Source organism: Folsomia candida, unplaced genomic scaffold (genome assembly GCF_002217175.1).
Source record: "Folsomia candida strain VU population unplaced genomic scaffold, ASM221717v1 Fcan01_Sc036, whole genome shotgun sequence".
NCBI lineage: Eukaryota > Metazoa > Arthropoda > Collembola > Entomobryomorpha > Isotomidae > Folsomia > Folsomia candida.
Window position 1 is genome coordinate 526,357 of NW_019091228.1, and position 14,501 is coordinate 540,857.

Genomic DNA, 14,501 nt, shown 5'->3' on the forward strand with positions numbered 1-14,501 from the left:
CGGACCCTGGCTTAATGCATGACAAAATGAGAGCATTTTCAATTATTATCTCTTCATTCTGAGACAGAGTGTAATTATAATTTTAGTTAGCAAAACTGTATTAATGTAAAAACATTATGTGGTTTTAGAGAAAAAGACTTTTCAACTTATCCAACACCAGTACAGATATTCATAAAAACAAGTAAATTTTCTATTTCGTTTTTTAAGCTTTTTTCCTACACACTAAAAACTGTTGTACACAAGCACTTGAGGAAAATCAAATTGGAGGAATTTTGCTCAACGTTGGCTAAAATTTACTATAATGGAAATTAAAAAATAGTCAATCGGGTTGTACAAACTTGATTTTGCACAATATTTGACAAATTTCAATCAATAGGTTATCTATATGGATTTTACTCAATATTGTAAAAACTTTCCCCAAACGTTGAATAATTTGTACTGAACCCTGTGCAAATAATCATCAACTGAGGAGGGGAGGCCCTCTATATGCAATTAAGGACCATGGATGCCCTTTGGATATTTGATAGCTCTAGGTGAATGGTGGATAACCCTAGAATGGTTAGATGCCATGGCCCCATTTCCGCCCGCCACACCCCCTGAAAGATGCAAAAAATGCAAAAAAACGCCTGTTTTCATGTGCTAAAATAGTCGTCAAAAATCCAATTTTGCTCTAAATTTGATAATTTTAGCATATTATTGGTCCTAGATAGTTGCTCTATCATATCCAATAGCAATCTCAACTTTTTTGAAATTTCGTAAATTTTCGAATGATTCCTGAGCAGGGATGGCTTGAAAATTCGAAGATTTCAAAAAAGTTGAGATTGCTATTGGATATGATAGAGCAACTATCTAGGACCAATAATATGCTAAAATTATCAAATTTAGAGCAAAATTGGATTTTTGACGACTGTTTTAGCACATGAAAACAGGCGTTTTTTTGCATTTTTTGCATCTTTCAGGGGGTGTGGCGGGCGGAAATGGGGCCATGGCATCTAACCATTCTAGGGTTATCCACCATTCACCTAGAGCTATCAAATATCCAAAGGGCATCCATGGTCCTTAATTGCATATAGAGGGCCTTACCTCCTGAGTTGATCATTTAAAGTTCAACCTACCTGGACAAAATTTACTCATCAAACTTGAGGAAAACTTCCTCAACTTTTGCATTGATTTAACCCGCACGAGGGTCCAATGTTTGTTCGCATCGTCAGTTGGTGGCACGAGGCTGATGGATAAGTCACGCAGTATTCTGTGACCGAAGTTAAAATACCTGTTCCAGGGGGTGGAATAATTGAAGGTAAAGAAGTCTAATTAAATTTACACTGTAAGATAAGATCGCACATTTTTCTAAAGAAATTTGATCTATTTTCCAGGAAAATTATGGGAATCTTCTTCTGCCGGTCAGAAAACCAACTCAAGTTCAAAACCACACCCCCCCCCCAATAATGTGTCCACGGATGGCTTGATAATGCCGGATCTTTCGATAACCTCATCCCCCTCTTGACGTCGCCAGATTCGCCGCCCACTACATTTTTTGCTTTAGACCTCCCCGGTCACGGATTAACGACGTATTGTCCACAGACCTGGTATGACAGGAGAGTTTTATGGGGGGGGGGATTATAGATTTCATTTTTACGTCATTACGTCATATTCTTCATCCTGAGTGAGTCTCGAAATTTTTCTATATTTTTTTTACACATTAAATATTTTGATGAAACACACTAATCTAAATTGGGATTTTTATGCAATTTTAGTTTTGTCCATAAATTCGTCGCCCTCGAAAATATCCGGATTCAACATTATCCACTCATCCCAGTCTTAAAATCGTCGCTTGACCTTGTCTTTAAAGTCGAAGAAAGGGACCAAGTTCCTAGAAAAGGGATAGAATTTGATGAATTGGTGCAAAAATTTTATGAGGGGCGACAACGACAAAATCCCGTGTCGTTGGAAGGATGTAGAACTTTGTTGAAAAGGGGGGCAGTTCCTATTCCAGGAGAAAGTGATTTGTACGTAATTTAAAAATCTGTGCTTTGCTAACAATTTTAAACTGACATTTACTTAATTTTTTTAAACTACAGGTATCAATATTCCCACAACCTCCGGACCCTCATCCCAGGTCAAGAAGGTCGTTTCACCATCACATTTAAAATCGTCGTTTCACATTTAAAAGAACTCTCGACCTTTATAAAGTCACCGATCTGTTTCATTAAAGCAAGTTCGGGCAACGTTTTCGAAACGGATGAAGAAAGTCAACAGTTTTTTAAATTTTTAGAAGATAGTTTAGGTCGTGAAAATATAGAACGACATAACACCGAAGGTTATCATCATTTCCATTTGGATAAACCAAACCCGGTGGCGGACATTGTTAGAAAATTTTTAAAATTGTGAGTAGTGCGAAACTGAATTTTATTTACGAATTAAATTTGCATAACATTTGCAAATCATTTCTTTCTGCTGTAATTCGTTATTGCACATTTAAAATAATTGCAATTATATACATTGCAAAACAATCAGATATAACCTACCCCGTCGTCGCGATAGGGCAAAAATTAATTAAGTCAAACGTAAAAATAATAATAGGTGTGGAACTGTGATCTAACTTATTTGAGGTTAATTTATTGTTATGTCTGTATATTTATTTTAGTTACAATTTTAGCTTCTTCAATAGGTGTGTGTTAATTTGTGTGCAATTAAATATTTTATTTGAATTTAAATAAATATACTAAAAAATATTTGGCCAAATGTTGTAAAAAATGTGTACAAATTATTGCATAAAACATCTCCAGAAGTTGTGGAAAATTTAATCAAGCATTTGAGGAGGATTAGAAAGTACTTGGGCAAAATTTGATCAATTTAGTTGTACAAAATTTACTCAACATTGAACAAAACAAATCACTCAACTGGCTTGTACAAAATTTGTACAAGACTTGTTTCCATCACTTTTTTCCTCAGGGTTGATCAAAATATTGCGCAAGGTTGGGCAAAATTTGTACAATTTTTTTTAGTTTGTATGCAATTTTCACGAGGTAGATTGTACTCGTTTCACAGTTATAGCAATAATCTATACGAACATTTACTTTACGCTAAATAAAACGAGTTCCATTAATTTCTCCACCTTCGTTGCCACAAACACATCGAAATATATGCATATTCTTGAATCCACTGCGAATACATAGTCAACTAATCAAATACATAATACTGACTCGCGACGTATCCGTGTCTGCAAAAAGGTAAACAATCTGACTATATGATGAGAAAAATTTAGGTATTCATTTTTTCCATACTTTATCAATTGATAGTAAAAGTTACCAACATGTGTATATGCATTTATTATCGATATACCATTATTACTAAAAATTGTAATGCATTTACGAGTCTGAAATTTATATTATACAAATTAATGTAATTATCTACAGTCTGCCTCTTAAAGGAACCATGTAGTAAGTACCTAATAAAAAAATATTTCATGTCAAATGAACACTTCCCCAAAAGTGGCACGGATTTTGGCAAATGTTCATGAAAACCATTCACGAAGGTTGGAAAGCCTTCATGAGTTGAATGAATCATCACCTCAATATAAAACAAGTGGGATCAGTGTTCATCCTGCCGATAAACATATTCCAGTCTTCGGTAAGTTATAGCCACCATAGTTCAACTCGTGTACGTCAATGTTGCTCCAAATTGCAATGTACGTATGTATTTGCAGAGTGTAAGTTGCGAATCCTATCCTGGTAGGGTAATCCTGTTCCACTTGTGTTTAGTAAATTATTTTGTCTGAATCCCCCATGTATATATTTTGCACATATATATGTCTCCAATAAATAAAGTCATTGTGTATATTCATCACGTGAAGTAAATTAGCCAGGTTCCGTCCCCAATTATTTATACGAGTCGTTACAACTCTGAATTTGTGCATACGTATATAAACGTTGGCTTGTCAAATTATCTTTGCATCGAATGGTGAGATGAGCTGGTGTGCAGAGTAACTAGGAACATGTTGGTGAAGTTGTGAACATCCTCCAGAAATAAATTATTCGTTTTGGGAAATTTTTTCCATTCTAGAAGAAAATTTTTATTAAAATAATTTTTTGCAAGGTAAGCAATTATTTATTTTTAGTGTGTGAAAAATACAGATAAACTTGAAGAGTGCAAATTTTCATGTAAAAACAACCAGTACTTTTTTTATTAGAAGATTTGTTTCGAGTGGATTATTTTTTTACGACAGTAAGTAATAATAAATAATTTCTTTCGTCTTCTACAGAAAAAAGAATAATGCCTACAACCAGAGGAAAGAAACGCCCTCGTGAAGTTTCCATAACGCAGAAATTCATGGAACAAAATTTCCATGCAGAGATTGGTGAATCAAGGAAATATTTTATTCGGACAGAACCTGAAAGTTCATTGACGAAAAAAACTGGAACGGAACATGTTATTTATTACCAGCCTTTTCTTAATTATGACCTTGTCATTACGCAGGTGGGATTTTATTTAATTTTTAAATTTTCCAACATTTTTTTAAGATATTCTAGTATAATATTAGAGGTCCCAATTTTATTTGTTTCTAAAACTTAGGGATGTAGGCTTAACATTTAAAAAAGTTTAGTTTTCGCATTAGATCTGTACTACATGCTTAATTTTTTAAATATTTAAGTAACTTTACTCATGTAAAAATACTTGTGTAATCCAATAGATCCCAAACGAGTTGGCTAATTACAAAGGCGTATTCGAGATTAAAATTCAACCTGTAGCCTGGGCAACCGCTTTTAACCAACGTGACCTCGACTCTACCACCAAGTTTGTGATGAAGTCAATAGTTCACACTGAATGTCTTCGGATTATAAGCAATGACACGACCGCGAAATGCAACACTGTCAAAATTATTGAAAGTAATATCATACGCATTTAACTTGACTCAGTGTTTAAACTTTATTTCTATGACAATTCTCATCTCACCCCGTAAAATACTTTTGTGACGCAATTGTACACGGGAGCACAGCTGCCTCACATATTACACGCAAACATGCACATTTAGGTGTGCCAAGGGGAAAAGTGTTTGAGTGGGCGATTACGAAAATAACGTGGTAAAAAAGTGGGTTCAAACACTGAGTCAAGAAAAATGCTGGGAATATTAAGACAATAGTAAATCTAAGGCTTTATAAACATTTGTGAATTTGCGTCACACTTAAAAATGATTTTCAAAAGCAAATATTTTTAAGGCAAATATTTCCCTAAACTTTATGGTGTTCATTCATAGCATAATTCTAATTTGTGCGAAAAATATTAATTTAATTTGCACGAAAAATTCTTTGAAAACTTTACATGCTCAAATTTTTTGGAGCATATTGTAAGCAAAAATAATAACTCTTTATGAATCCTAAATTAAATTTTTTTCCAATTTCAGGAGCTGTAGTTTTCATGATGTCCAAGTTTATTCCTAACTCTAACATTAATCCGTGGTCATTTCCGTCCACCTTCGACAAAATTATGATACAATTTCCACTTTTGGACGATAAAACGACCTCCGATATTGCTTCCGTGCTCAGGAATTTCGACCCTCGCTTTGAACATGATACGCCTTCTCAATCTTGTGAACTCAATGATAGAATGGACATCATCGTTGGAGGTTTTTGGGACAATTGCAATATTCCTGAGAATTACAATGAGCTGCTTGTCAACGTGTCCAGAGAGGAGACCAAGTATGACCAAATGTTCAGAAAATGTGTCAACGCGGTGAGAAATTCTGGCAATTTAGCCGACATGAAAATGGACACGGCCCAAATAGCTGCTGCTTTGACGAAAAGCACAATCACGCAAAATACGGATCAAATCGTGGTATAATTTAAAAAAACCAAAAATTATTATTTTTTTTAAAGTTCCATTGTTCTAAAATGCAAAAACTTATGTTAAATATGTCCCAGGATTCCATACAATTTAGTCAGGAACGTTGGACAGCCGCCTTTAAATGTGGGTCCACCTCGATTGCAAAAATAGCCGCAAAATTGTCCAGTACCCTCATCAGGATACAATTTTGTGACACTGTAGAAATCATGGAGTCCTTTACAGGAGTCGAATCCCTCTGCCCGGTGCAGATGTTAGCAATTTATCGTAAGTTTGTTAACATCTACTTTTAAATTGTTACGAAAACATCTTGCCAAATGACGAATACCAGTGAAAGTGTCAACTTAACTATTTATTCCAGGCGCTTCTAAATTTCTCCACGACAGAAGGGATGTTAAGCATGGATACGTTGAAATGTACGATTCCCAAATCCCGGCTCACAATGTGTACCCAACAATTGAAGAATGTATCGAGATCGATAAAGAGATTCGTCTCCATGGGAGGAACGATGTGCTTGGAAGGCTTCGAGATCTGGCCCAGGGACAAATGGTCACGACCGTAGATCAAGTAATCCCGAGCCCTTCGTCCGGTGGTCAAGCAATTCCTTGCACTTTACCCATAATCCAACCACAAGGACTTCCTAACTCATGCGGAACACCGGTGCAACCGATGATTCAAAATTTTGGGAATATTCCCATCACCAATTTACCATCTCCTTTTGAAATTGATGGCCTAATCAATTTAGGAGTGGACAATGTAGTGCACCAAAGCATTCCAGGGCCATTTTCGTCTTATCAAAGCGAACTTAATATTGCGTCGTCTTGTGAACCGCAGATAAAACAAAATCCTGGAATTATCGAAGTCAGTCCTAGACCTCATGACGACGCCAATTTTAATTTGGTTGAACTGCCGCATAATAAAGAAGAATTAAGATTGCTCAAAAGGACTGGAGCTTTGAATGGGATTGAGCCAATATTATTGGTGGATTCATATCCAGGCCAGAGTTATATTTCATTGGTAAATGGTTGTTTTTATTTGAAATATTTACAGGGTTGCTTGGATAACAATGTAATAAATGTAATAACTAATGTAATGCAGTAGTTTTTAAGCTGAAATTTGCAAAAGTTTTTGTCGAAGGTCTAGTTTTTTATAAAGCCGTCCTTTTAGATTGAAAATTTTTATCTCTCAGCAGACAAATTTGCATCCTAATTATGCTTAGAAAGATCATACATGTTGTTTTTCTTTTATATTTAATAGACGATTCAATACCCACTTAAACTGGGGGACGGCACCATTCAAGAAGTTAAAAGAAGCCACGCTATTTCTAAGGTGTTGTGGACATCAATAGAGAGCTTATACAAGACCAATGGCCCGATCCACATGGGAAGAAGGCTCATTACAAATATATTTGATGAGGACGAACTTCGCGATGCCACGCCTACCGGGAGACGAATGAAGGGTCAACCAAACACAGAACGGAAACAGTTAGACGAGGAAAAGCAGTGGTTAATTATAGGTGAGTAAAAATATTTCAACAAATACAGTTTAAGTATATACTGACCCCAGGTAGGTCGAGTTATTCAATTCCAATTGTTTAGACGTTTGGTTGGACTGTACAAATCCCCACGGAATTATTCGGTCATAAAAATACGTAAAAAACATTACATAAATCTGAGTGGAATGAACGAAATTTATCCCGTCATAGAAATTTGTTGTTAATTTAATTTAGATTAAAATTTTTATGTGAAAAGAAATGACGAAATAATTGTTTGAATCAAATCAAATATTTTCTTCAATTTAGTTTTACTTAGATTTGGATGTACGAAGTATTTGCAATTATCATTATAAATTTCCAGATGTCATCCGCTATCTTACCTCACGAGGAATTGATTTTGTCTCCAAGCCAGATTATTACCATGGTCCATGGTCACCTTCTGTTGAGAAAGATATGAGAAATGAGGTGATTTGTTACGGGTCAAATAAAATCAGAGGTGACCTAAAGAAATTAGGTAGGTAAGAAATAACGTTGAAAAATTGAAGCTTAAATTTTGAGAAATGCATCACCCTAGAGAAAAATATTAGAAACTAATGTAAATGAATTATGTATACAATTTTTTTATCTGTGACATGTTTATCGATAAATATATATATTTGTATTACCTACATGTATATACATAAATTTCAAAATAACTCAACAGCTTACTCGTTTTTTACATTTCTTAATTTGTTACTATAACAATTTCATGACTCAATTTCATCAATCCTATCATACCGACCGTACAAGGAAGCATTCGTGATTTTTTCCAAGCAACAGAAAGGACCTTCTCGGTCACTTATAGGCGTATCGTACGCAGCGTTGTATACTAAATCCACGAACAAGTAAGATTGGGAATTTCCAAATAAATGCATTGCCCTGCTAATTACATAGTTTGTAGTGACCGTGTAGACGAAACGCTATGCGACGGTGCCATTTTACGCATAGTAAAATTCATTGTTAATTAATAACTATAAGTTATACATATGTACATACGTATGTATCACTTATCGTTATGAAGTCACAAGTTTACACCTTACGAGTTTAAACTTTTGTAAATATTAATGAGTTCACGTGCGTTTATAAATAATAAGTTGAGACGACATTGATGATGCGATATTTTGTAGATTGAGTCTCAATCTCCATAAAATATTTATTTGCACCCTCCACTATATCAATTAAACTGTGAATAATTTTATTAATGGTATTAGAGTGGATGAAATTTGTGTCGCATAAGTAATCATGAAATCCTGTGTTTTTCGAAAATTCTGTATATATTTAAAAATTTTAAAAGGAAATAAAAAATAGTAAAAAATCCCTTCTATAATTATGATGATTTAAGTCTTTACCACATATTCAGTAATTATGGGTAGTTCTTGGTGAGCAACACTCTCATTATGAATGTATGTACATATTAACTCTCTTACAAAATGTTGGCTTGCGCGTGCCTTGTAAATTATTTCGCGTCAGATACTTATCACGGTTTGGGAACCATAAGTTATTGTCACTTATTAGTATTTCATACTACTATTAATATGCCAGGTTTTAATTAAAAGTTTAAACTATACATATCCAGAAGATACTAATTCCTCGCCAAATATTAACTACGGCTGAATTTTACTAAAATATATATGATGAAGAGTATTACATTTCTATATGATGGAATCAAATAGATACCCTTTCATAATGCATAATTTTTGGTCATAAGTCTTGTATACAAATTAATGGTGCAAATATTCCCTTAATTTTTACGTTTCAAAGTAGCTTGACTTATGTACAATATCCGCTTATATTTCAACCTTAACTATTTTATGTTGGAGTTTGTAAATTGGGACAAAATTCATAATTGTTTGAATATAATCCATCCCAACTTAAATATTTGCACAGATTAATTTCTCCGAATTCAGCGAGGTTAAACCAAACCAACGAATTAATTAGGTAGCGAGCGACTCACTGGTATCCAAGGAATTCCACGAAACGCGTCCATATGTCCTTGTCGTCTCAATTGCAATACGATTTCCTCAATGCCATCAAGTTATGAACAATTAGTGTATAAATTTTTTTAACGGAAAATAGACAAATATAAATTCAATTTTTTCCAACCTTCGGATTTTTCACTTAATTGCAATAAAAATTTTCATAATTTCTCCATTCGTCTAATCCTGAAGGGCGTTTCATCAAACATTTGCTCCAACCTGCAATTGTATTTACAAAAGTACGCAACATTTCATGGTAGATGAATCATCTAAGATGTTCATCTAAGATGAACACTTCCATGAAAGTAACACGGACTTTGGCAAATTCAGGCTTCGTGAATGGTTTTCATGAAGATTTGCAGGTTTTTATGAAAACCATTCACGAAGCCTGAAATCCTTCATGAATGAATGGAGTGACTCAAGTCAAACATTCTAACCTGATATAAAACAAGTGGGATAAGTGTTATCCTGCCGGTGAGTATATAATATTTCAGTCGCCGATTATTAAATGGAGCCCAACGGAGTATTTAATTAAGTACGTGTCCAATTTTTGTGTGCATATGTATTTATTTACTGATGTGCATAAATACATACGTCAATGGTGGTCTAAATTGCATTATATTTAGTGGGTAAGTTTGCGAATCCTGTTCCACTTGTGCATAGTAAATTATTATTAACCCCCGATTTATACACATGCAGATATGTCTCCAATGGTGTGTCTGTATTCATCATTAGACATACAGCAACTCATTCAGGATCCTTCCCCAATACAAAACAATATTGTGAGTATCTGCATATATATATAAATGTTGATTGACTGATTTTTGCATCATTCAGTGGTGAGTTGAGCTAGTGTAAACTACTTGTGAACATCATTTACAACAAATTTATCAACAAGTCGATAAACTTTGTCATGGTTTACTATTTTTTTTATGGAAACGATTTTGTCTAAGTCCAATAATTTAGTGTGAGGTACATTACATAGATAGAGATAGATAACTTTAAAGAGTGCAATTTTACATATCGCATATAAACCTGTATAACCATAGTGATCTTTTTTTAGAAGAATTTCTTTGAGAGCATTACCTTTGAGTTATAATTTAATTTACGCACAATCTTACATTTTTGCAATAGTAAAAAAAATTGTTTGTCTTAAATAATTATAGCCAGTGTAAGAAAAATGACTACATCTCGAGGAAAGAAACGCCCACGTGAAGTTTCCATAACGCAGAAATTCATGGAAGAAAATTTTCCTAGAGAGATTGGCGAATCTAGAAAATATTTTGTCAGAACTGAACCGGAGTCTTCGTTGACGAAGAAGACGGGAAACGAACATATTATTTATTATCAGCCGTTCCTGAATTATGACCTGGTTATCACAAGGGTAAGTTTTTTTAAATAAAAAAATATGTTGAAAAAATGTGATGTTTTGAATGTGTGAAAACTTCTGGTACGATGGTACGAACACGTTAGTACATAATTTATCTTTTAAGTTTTACACAACCAAGGGCAACGCTTCAAATTTAGAATACATTTTACACTTAAAGTTTTAAACATTTTTAATCTATTTTTTCCTTTTTCCTAAAGTTCTAAACACGAAATCATGTTTAATAAAATTAAAGAGCAACTTTAAATTTTTAAATTAAGTTTAAAAAAAGTCTAATTTTATCTCCATTAATTTAGTTCTATGTACACACATAGATAACCATTTTAATGTAATAATTTTTTTGTATAGGTGATGATGACTTTTAAAAAATCTTAATAAAATATTTGGTAAAAACAAAAACATTATTTTATAATTTATAGGTCCCAAGCGGTCTTCAAAAGTTTGGAAATCTATTCGAAATTAAAATTAAACCAGCCGCCTGGGCAGCAGCTTTCAACCAACGCGACCTCGAATCTACCACAAAATTTGTTTTGAAGGCGATCGTTCACACGGAATGTCGTCGTATCATCATCGCCGACAGAATTGCGAGACACAACACGCTCAAAATTATTGAACGTGAGACAAAATTCCAATTAAGATAATTATTTTTTCCATAAGTAATAATTTTAATAATTTTTTGCGTGGGTCTAAATTTTAGTACTATTTATTACAAGCTAATACGTAAATTTGTAATGAATAGCTTGTCTGTTGTCTGTTTTTAATTTCTGCTTTTAAAATTTAACAAGCATGAATTTACCACTTCAGAATTCGCGAAACCTCTGTTTATGTTTCTAAATTTCGTAGGGTGTAAACTTTCTATGAATACCCTCAATAATTACAATTTTTGTATAAATTTGTAAATTTCAGGAGCCATAATATTCATGATGTCGAAATTTAATCCAACCTCGTACATAAATCCGTGGTCATTTCCGTCCAGTTTTGACAAAATTATGGCTAAATTTCCATCTCTGGACGATAATCTAGCATCCAATATTAGATCCGTACTCAAACGATTCGATCCTCGCGTAGAACAGGATGCACCGTCCCAAACTGGCGAACTCTTTGATAGAATGGATTCAATCGTCGATAATTTTTGGGATGATCGCGACCTCCCCGACGAACTTGGAGATTTTCTCGAGCATGTGGCAAGAGAGGAGACCAACTATGAGGAAATGTTTAGAAAATGTGTGACTGTGGTGAGAAACTCCGGCAATGTTAGAGATATGAAAATGGACACGGCTCAAATAGCTGCTGCATTGACGAAAGGCACAATTACGCAGAATACGGATCAAATCGTGGTATGATTTGAATACTAAAAAATATGGAATACTAAATTTTTAATAATCAATTCTTTTTTAAATCTTACAAATTAAAATCGTTACGATATTGGGTATTGGACCTATATACATATACCTTAATAATATGTTTGCTTTAGGACGCCGTCCAATTTAGTGAGGAACGATGGAAAGCCGCATTTAAAAGTGGGTCCATTTCAATTGCAAAAATAGCTGCGAAGTTGTCAAGCACCATTATCAGACTACAGTTTGGTGACACTGTCGAACTAATGGAATCCTTCATTGGAGTCGAATCCCTTTGCGCTGTTCAGATGCTGGCAATTTACCGTAAGTTTTTAACCAACGATTTTATACGAAAATTAGGACAAAAACTTAACAAACTAAAAATTACTTCGGTGGCATGTAGCAAACCACTCAGCCCAGGATCAACCTTCCCAATTAATTACTTCCACCTAAAATTATGCACTTAATTAAAATTCCAAAAATTTTACAATGCGTATCTCCTCTGAAATGTTTCCTACATAAATTCTTCCAAGTTTCAAACAGCTTACCAAATCGATCATTTCGAATAAAGCGAAAATTCAGACACAAATCTAAAAATTTCTTTACAATACAGGCGCGTCGAAATTCCTACACAACATAATGGACATGAAGCAGGGATACGAAGAAATGTATGATTCCCAAATACCATCTCACAACGTATACCCCACGGTCGAAGAATGTATCGAGATCGATAAAGAGATTTTTCTCCATGGGAGGAACAATGTTCTTGGCAGGCTAAGAGACTTATTGCAAGAACAAGTAGGCATTTCATCAGCTGAAAAAGGGATTCCGAGCACTTCAGCATCCGTTATTCTACCACAAGCGCCGACCACACCATTGGTCTTACCGATTGTTCAAAATGTTGAAAATATAGACCTCGGAAATTTACCATCGCCTTTGGAAGTTTTGGGCATAATGAATTTAGGCGTGGAAAACGTAAGGCGTGAAACCATTCGAGGATAATTTTCAGTTAATACTGAATTGCCTTTTGTACATATCTCAGATAACGCAGAATCCTGGAATAATTGGAGTCAGCAGAACTGATCATGACGGCGCCAATTTTAGCTGGGTTGAATTACCGCTGAATAAGGAGGAACTAAAAGCGCTCAAACTGAATGGAGGCGTTAATGGGATCGAGCCAAAATTGTTGAGGGATGAATACCAAGACCCGACTTATATATCGTTGGTAATTTATTAAAGACTATCAACATAAAATGTCTAGAGGGCTGTAATAATGGAACAGTTTTTAAGCTCCTAAGATTCGTAAACACATTATGCTTGATTTCACACTGTTTTACAAATCCACAGCATTTTTCATTTACATATGTATGTATTAGAAAAGTATAGCCATGATCAAAAATTTAGTAAATTTATATAACTTACATGCAAGTGAGAATTGGATCGAGAAATTTTGATCCATGGTCGGGTCACTTTTTGGACCATCCTGTATTAAAATTTGAAACCTCTGCATAATATTTTTAGACGATTCGCTTCCCAATTAAGTTAACGAATGGTATAATGCAAGAAGCTAAAAGAAGCCACGCTCTTTCCAAAGGGACGTGGACCTCGACAGAGACGTTATACAAGTCCAATGGCCCGATCCACATGGGACGAAATCTTTTACTTAAAAATATCTTTGATGAGGACGAATTCCGCGATTCCACACCCTCCGGAAGATCAATGAAGGGCAAGAAAAATACAGAACGGAAACAATTAGATGAAGAGAAGCAGTGTCTAATAATTGGTAAGCAATAAAACGTAAAAAATCCAAGCCAAAAAATAGCAAAATAATTGTTTAAATAAAGTTACACATTTTGTACATATTAATTAAGCTTTCCCCAAATTTGTTTAGTTAATAAATTTTTAATTCTCATTATAAATTTTCAGATGTCATCCGCTATCTTACCTCAAGAGGAATTGATTTTGTCTCCAAGCCAGATTATTACCACGGTCCATGGTCACCTTCTGTTGAGAAAGATATGAGAAATGAGGTGATTTGTTATGGATCTAATAAAATCCGAGGCCACATGAAGAAGTTAGGTAAATAAAAAATAACGTGGAACACGTAAAGTTTAAATTTTATCAAGTTGACATATTAAAATTTATTTATTAAAATTTAGCATTTTGCATACTATTTGAAAGGGAGAGTTAGTTTTTCAATGACAGACATTTTAAGGCATTCTAAAATGGTTGTGGGAGATATGTATGGATTTTTGTACAACTTCATAATTCCAATTCCGGATTGTTCAATGATTTTATTCAGTAGATATTTGTTGTCAATTTATTAAAGTTAATTATGTAATAAATACAGTTTCGAATATAATTTCTGTACAACATTTTAAGAAGCTGTCTAAAAATCAATTCGTCTTACAAAGCATGCACAAACATTC

General features: G+C 34.1%; 2 protein-coding genes across 7 annotated transcripts; both read left to right on the forward strand.

Annotated features, from left to right (window-relative positions):
• Nucleotides 1-3,916: 3,916 nt before the first annotated feature.
• On the forward strand, nt 3,917-7,896 carry LOC110860925. Of its 3 annotated transcripts, XM_035860742.1 has the most exons (9): nt 3,917-4,095; nt 4,262-4,476; nt 4,691-4,886; nt 5,402-5,832; nt 5,919-6,105; nt 6,200-6,594; nt 6,673-6,855; nt 7,096-7,354; nt 7,695-7,896. In XM_035860742.1, the coding sequence occupies exons 2-9, from the start codon at nt 4,273-4,275 to the stop codon at nt 7,853-7,855; spliced, it is 2,016 nt and encodes a 671-aa protein (XP_035716635.1). In that variant the 5' UTR covers nt 3,917-4,095; nt 4,262-4,272; the 3' UTR covers nt 7,856-7,896. The 3 variants fall into 3 exon arrangements, with proteins under 3 accessions (XP_035716635.1, XP_035716634.1, XP_021965732.2); XM_035860741.1 differs by having other exon boundaries at nt 3,921-4,095; nt 6,200-6,855; XM_022110040.2 differs by lacking the exons at nt 3,917-4,095; nt 4,691-4,886 and having other exon boundaries at nt 4,351-4,476; nt 6,200-6,855.
• Nucleotides 7,897-10,186: 2,290 nt separating this feature from the next.
• On the forward strand, nt 10,187-14,442 carry LOC110860947. 4 transcript variants are annotated; one of them, XM_035860744.1, is made up of 10 exons: nt 10,187-10,320; nt 10,515-10,732; nt 11,155-11,350; nt 11,642-12,072; nt 12,210-12,396; nt 12,686-13,047; nt 13,115-13,297; nt 13,594-13,855; nt 13,999-14,151; nt 14,232-14,442. In XM_035860744.1, exons 2-10 carry the CDS (start codon nt 10,529-10,531, stop codon nt 14,261-14,263), a joined length of 2,010 nt encoding a protein of 669 aa, XP_035716637.1. In that variant the 5' UTR covers nt 10,187-10,320; nt 10,515-10,528; the 3' UTR covers nt 14,264-14,442. The 4 variants fall into 4 exon arrangements, 3 of the variants coding, with proteins under 3 accessions (XP_035716637.1, XP_021965754.2, XP_035716638.1); XR_004837424.1 differs by lacking the exon at nt 14,232-14,442 and having other exon boundaries at nt 13,667-13,855; nt 13,999-14,138; XM_022110062.2 differs by having other exon boundaries at nt 13,999-14,442.
• Nucleotides 14,443-14,501: the final 59 nt, after the last annotated feature.